Genomic DNA, 520 nt, shown 5'->3' with positions numbered 1-520 from the left:
CCCAACGCGGCGAGCTCCACCACCGGCCGCTGCGCGAGACCACCCCCGCGCGCCTCCGAAGGCTGCCCCATAAGCTACGGCGTCATCCGATTCATGTTGCGTTGACGTTGTGGTGCTCACGCGGACTGTGGCAGCTCGCCTCGACGCCTTGCACGGCGCGATCTCGCGCCGAGCAGCGTCGGACGCGCCCTCGACACAACCATGCTCGTCCCAGCCAAAGCGCTGGACCTCTTCCTGCTCTTGCTCGCCGCCTCGAAGCTGCGCCAGCGATGCAACGCAACACAAGGCCTCGACGCCGCGCACCCGCGCTACGGCGCCGCCGCGGCGCTCCTCTCCGGCGGCCTGCGGCACGCGCGCTGCAAGCCGCCGCACGGCGACGACGCCGCCGGCGTCGCGCGCGCCGTGACCATCGACGGCGAGGCCTGCATCGTCACGGAGCGCTGCGCGGCGAGCCTCGGCGGCCTCCGGCGCCGCTGGGGCCTCGGCCGCTCGCTCGCCGCGCTCGGCCGGTCCGGGCCCG

General features: G+C 74.6%; 1 protein-coding gene across 1 annotated transcript; it reads left to right on the top strand.

Moving 5' to 3' along the window:
• Positions 1-201: 201 nt before the first annotated feature.
• Positions 202-509, top strand: AURANDRAFT_69328 (hypothetical protein; the record flags this gene model as incomplete). Its single annotated transcript, XM_009045095.1, has 1 exon — positions 202-509. A coding segment is annotated over one exon (308 nt), but the record flags the coding sequence as incomplete, so codon positions are not given.
• Between the last annotated feature and the right edge of the window lie 11 nt (positions 510-520).

The sequence above is a fragment of the Aureococcus anophagefferens genome (genome assembly GCF_000186865.1).
Source record: "Aureococcus anophagefferens unplaced genomic scaffold AURANscaffold_1445, whole genome shotgun sequence".
In the NCBI taxonomy this organism is placed as follows: domain Eukaryota; class Pelagophyceae; order Pelagomonadales; family Pelagomonadaceae; genus Aureococcus; species Aureococcus anophagefferens.
Note: the sequence above shows the minus strand (reverse complement) of the source record. Positions and strands in the feature narration are given on the sequence as shown.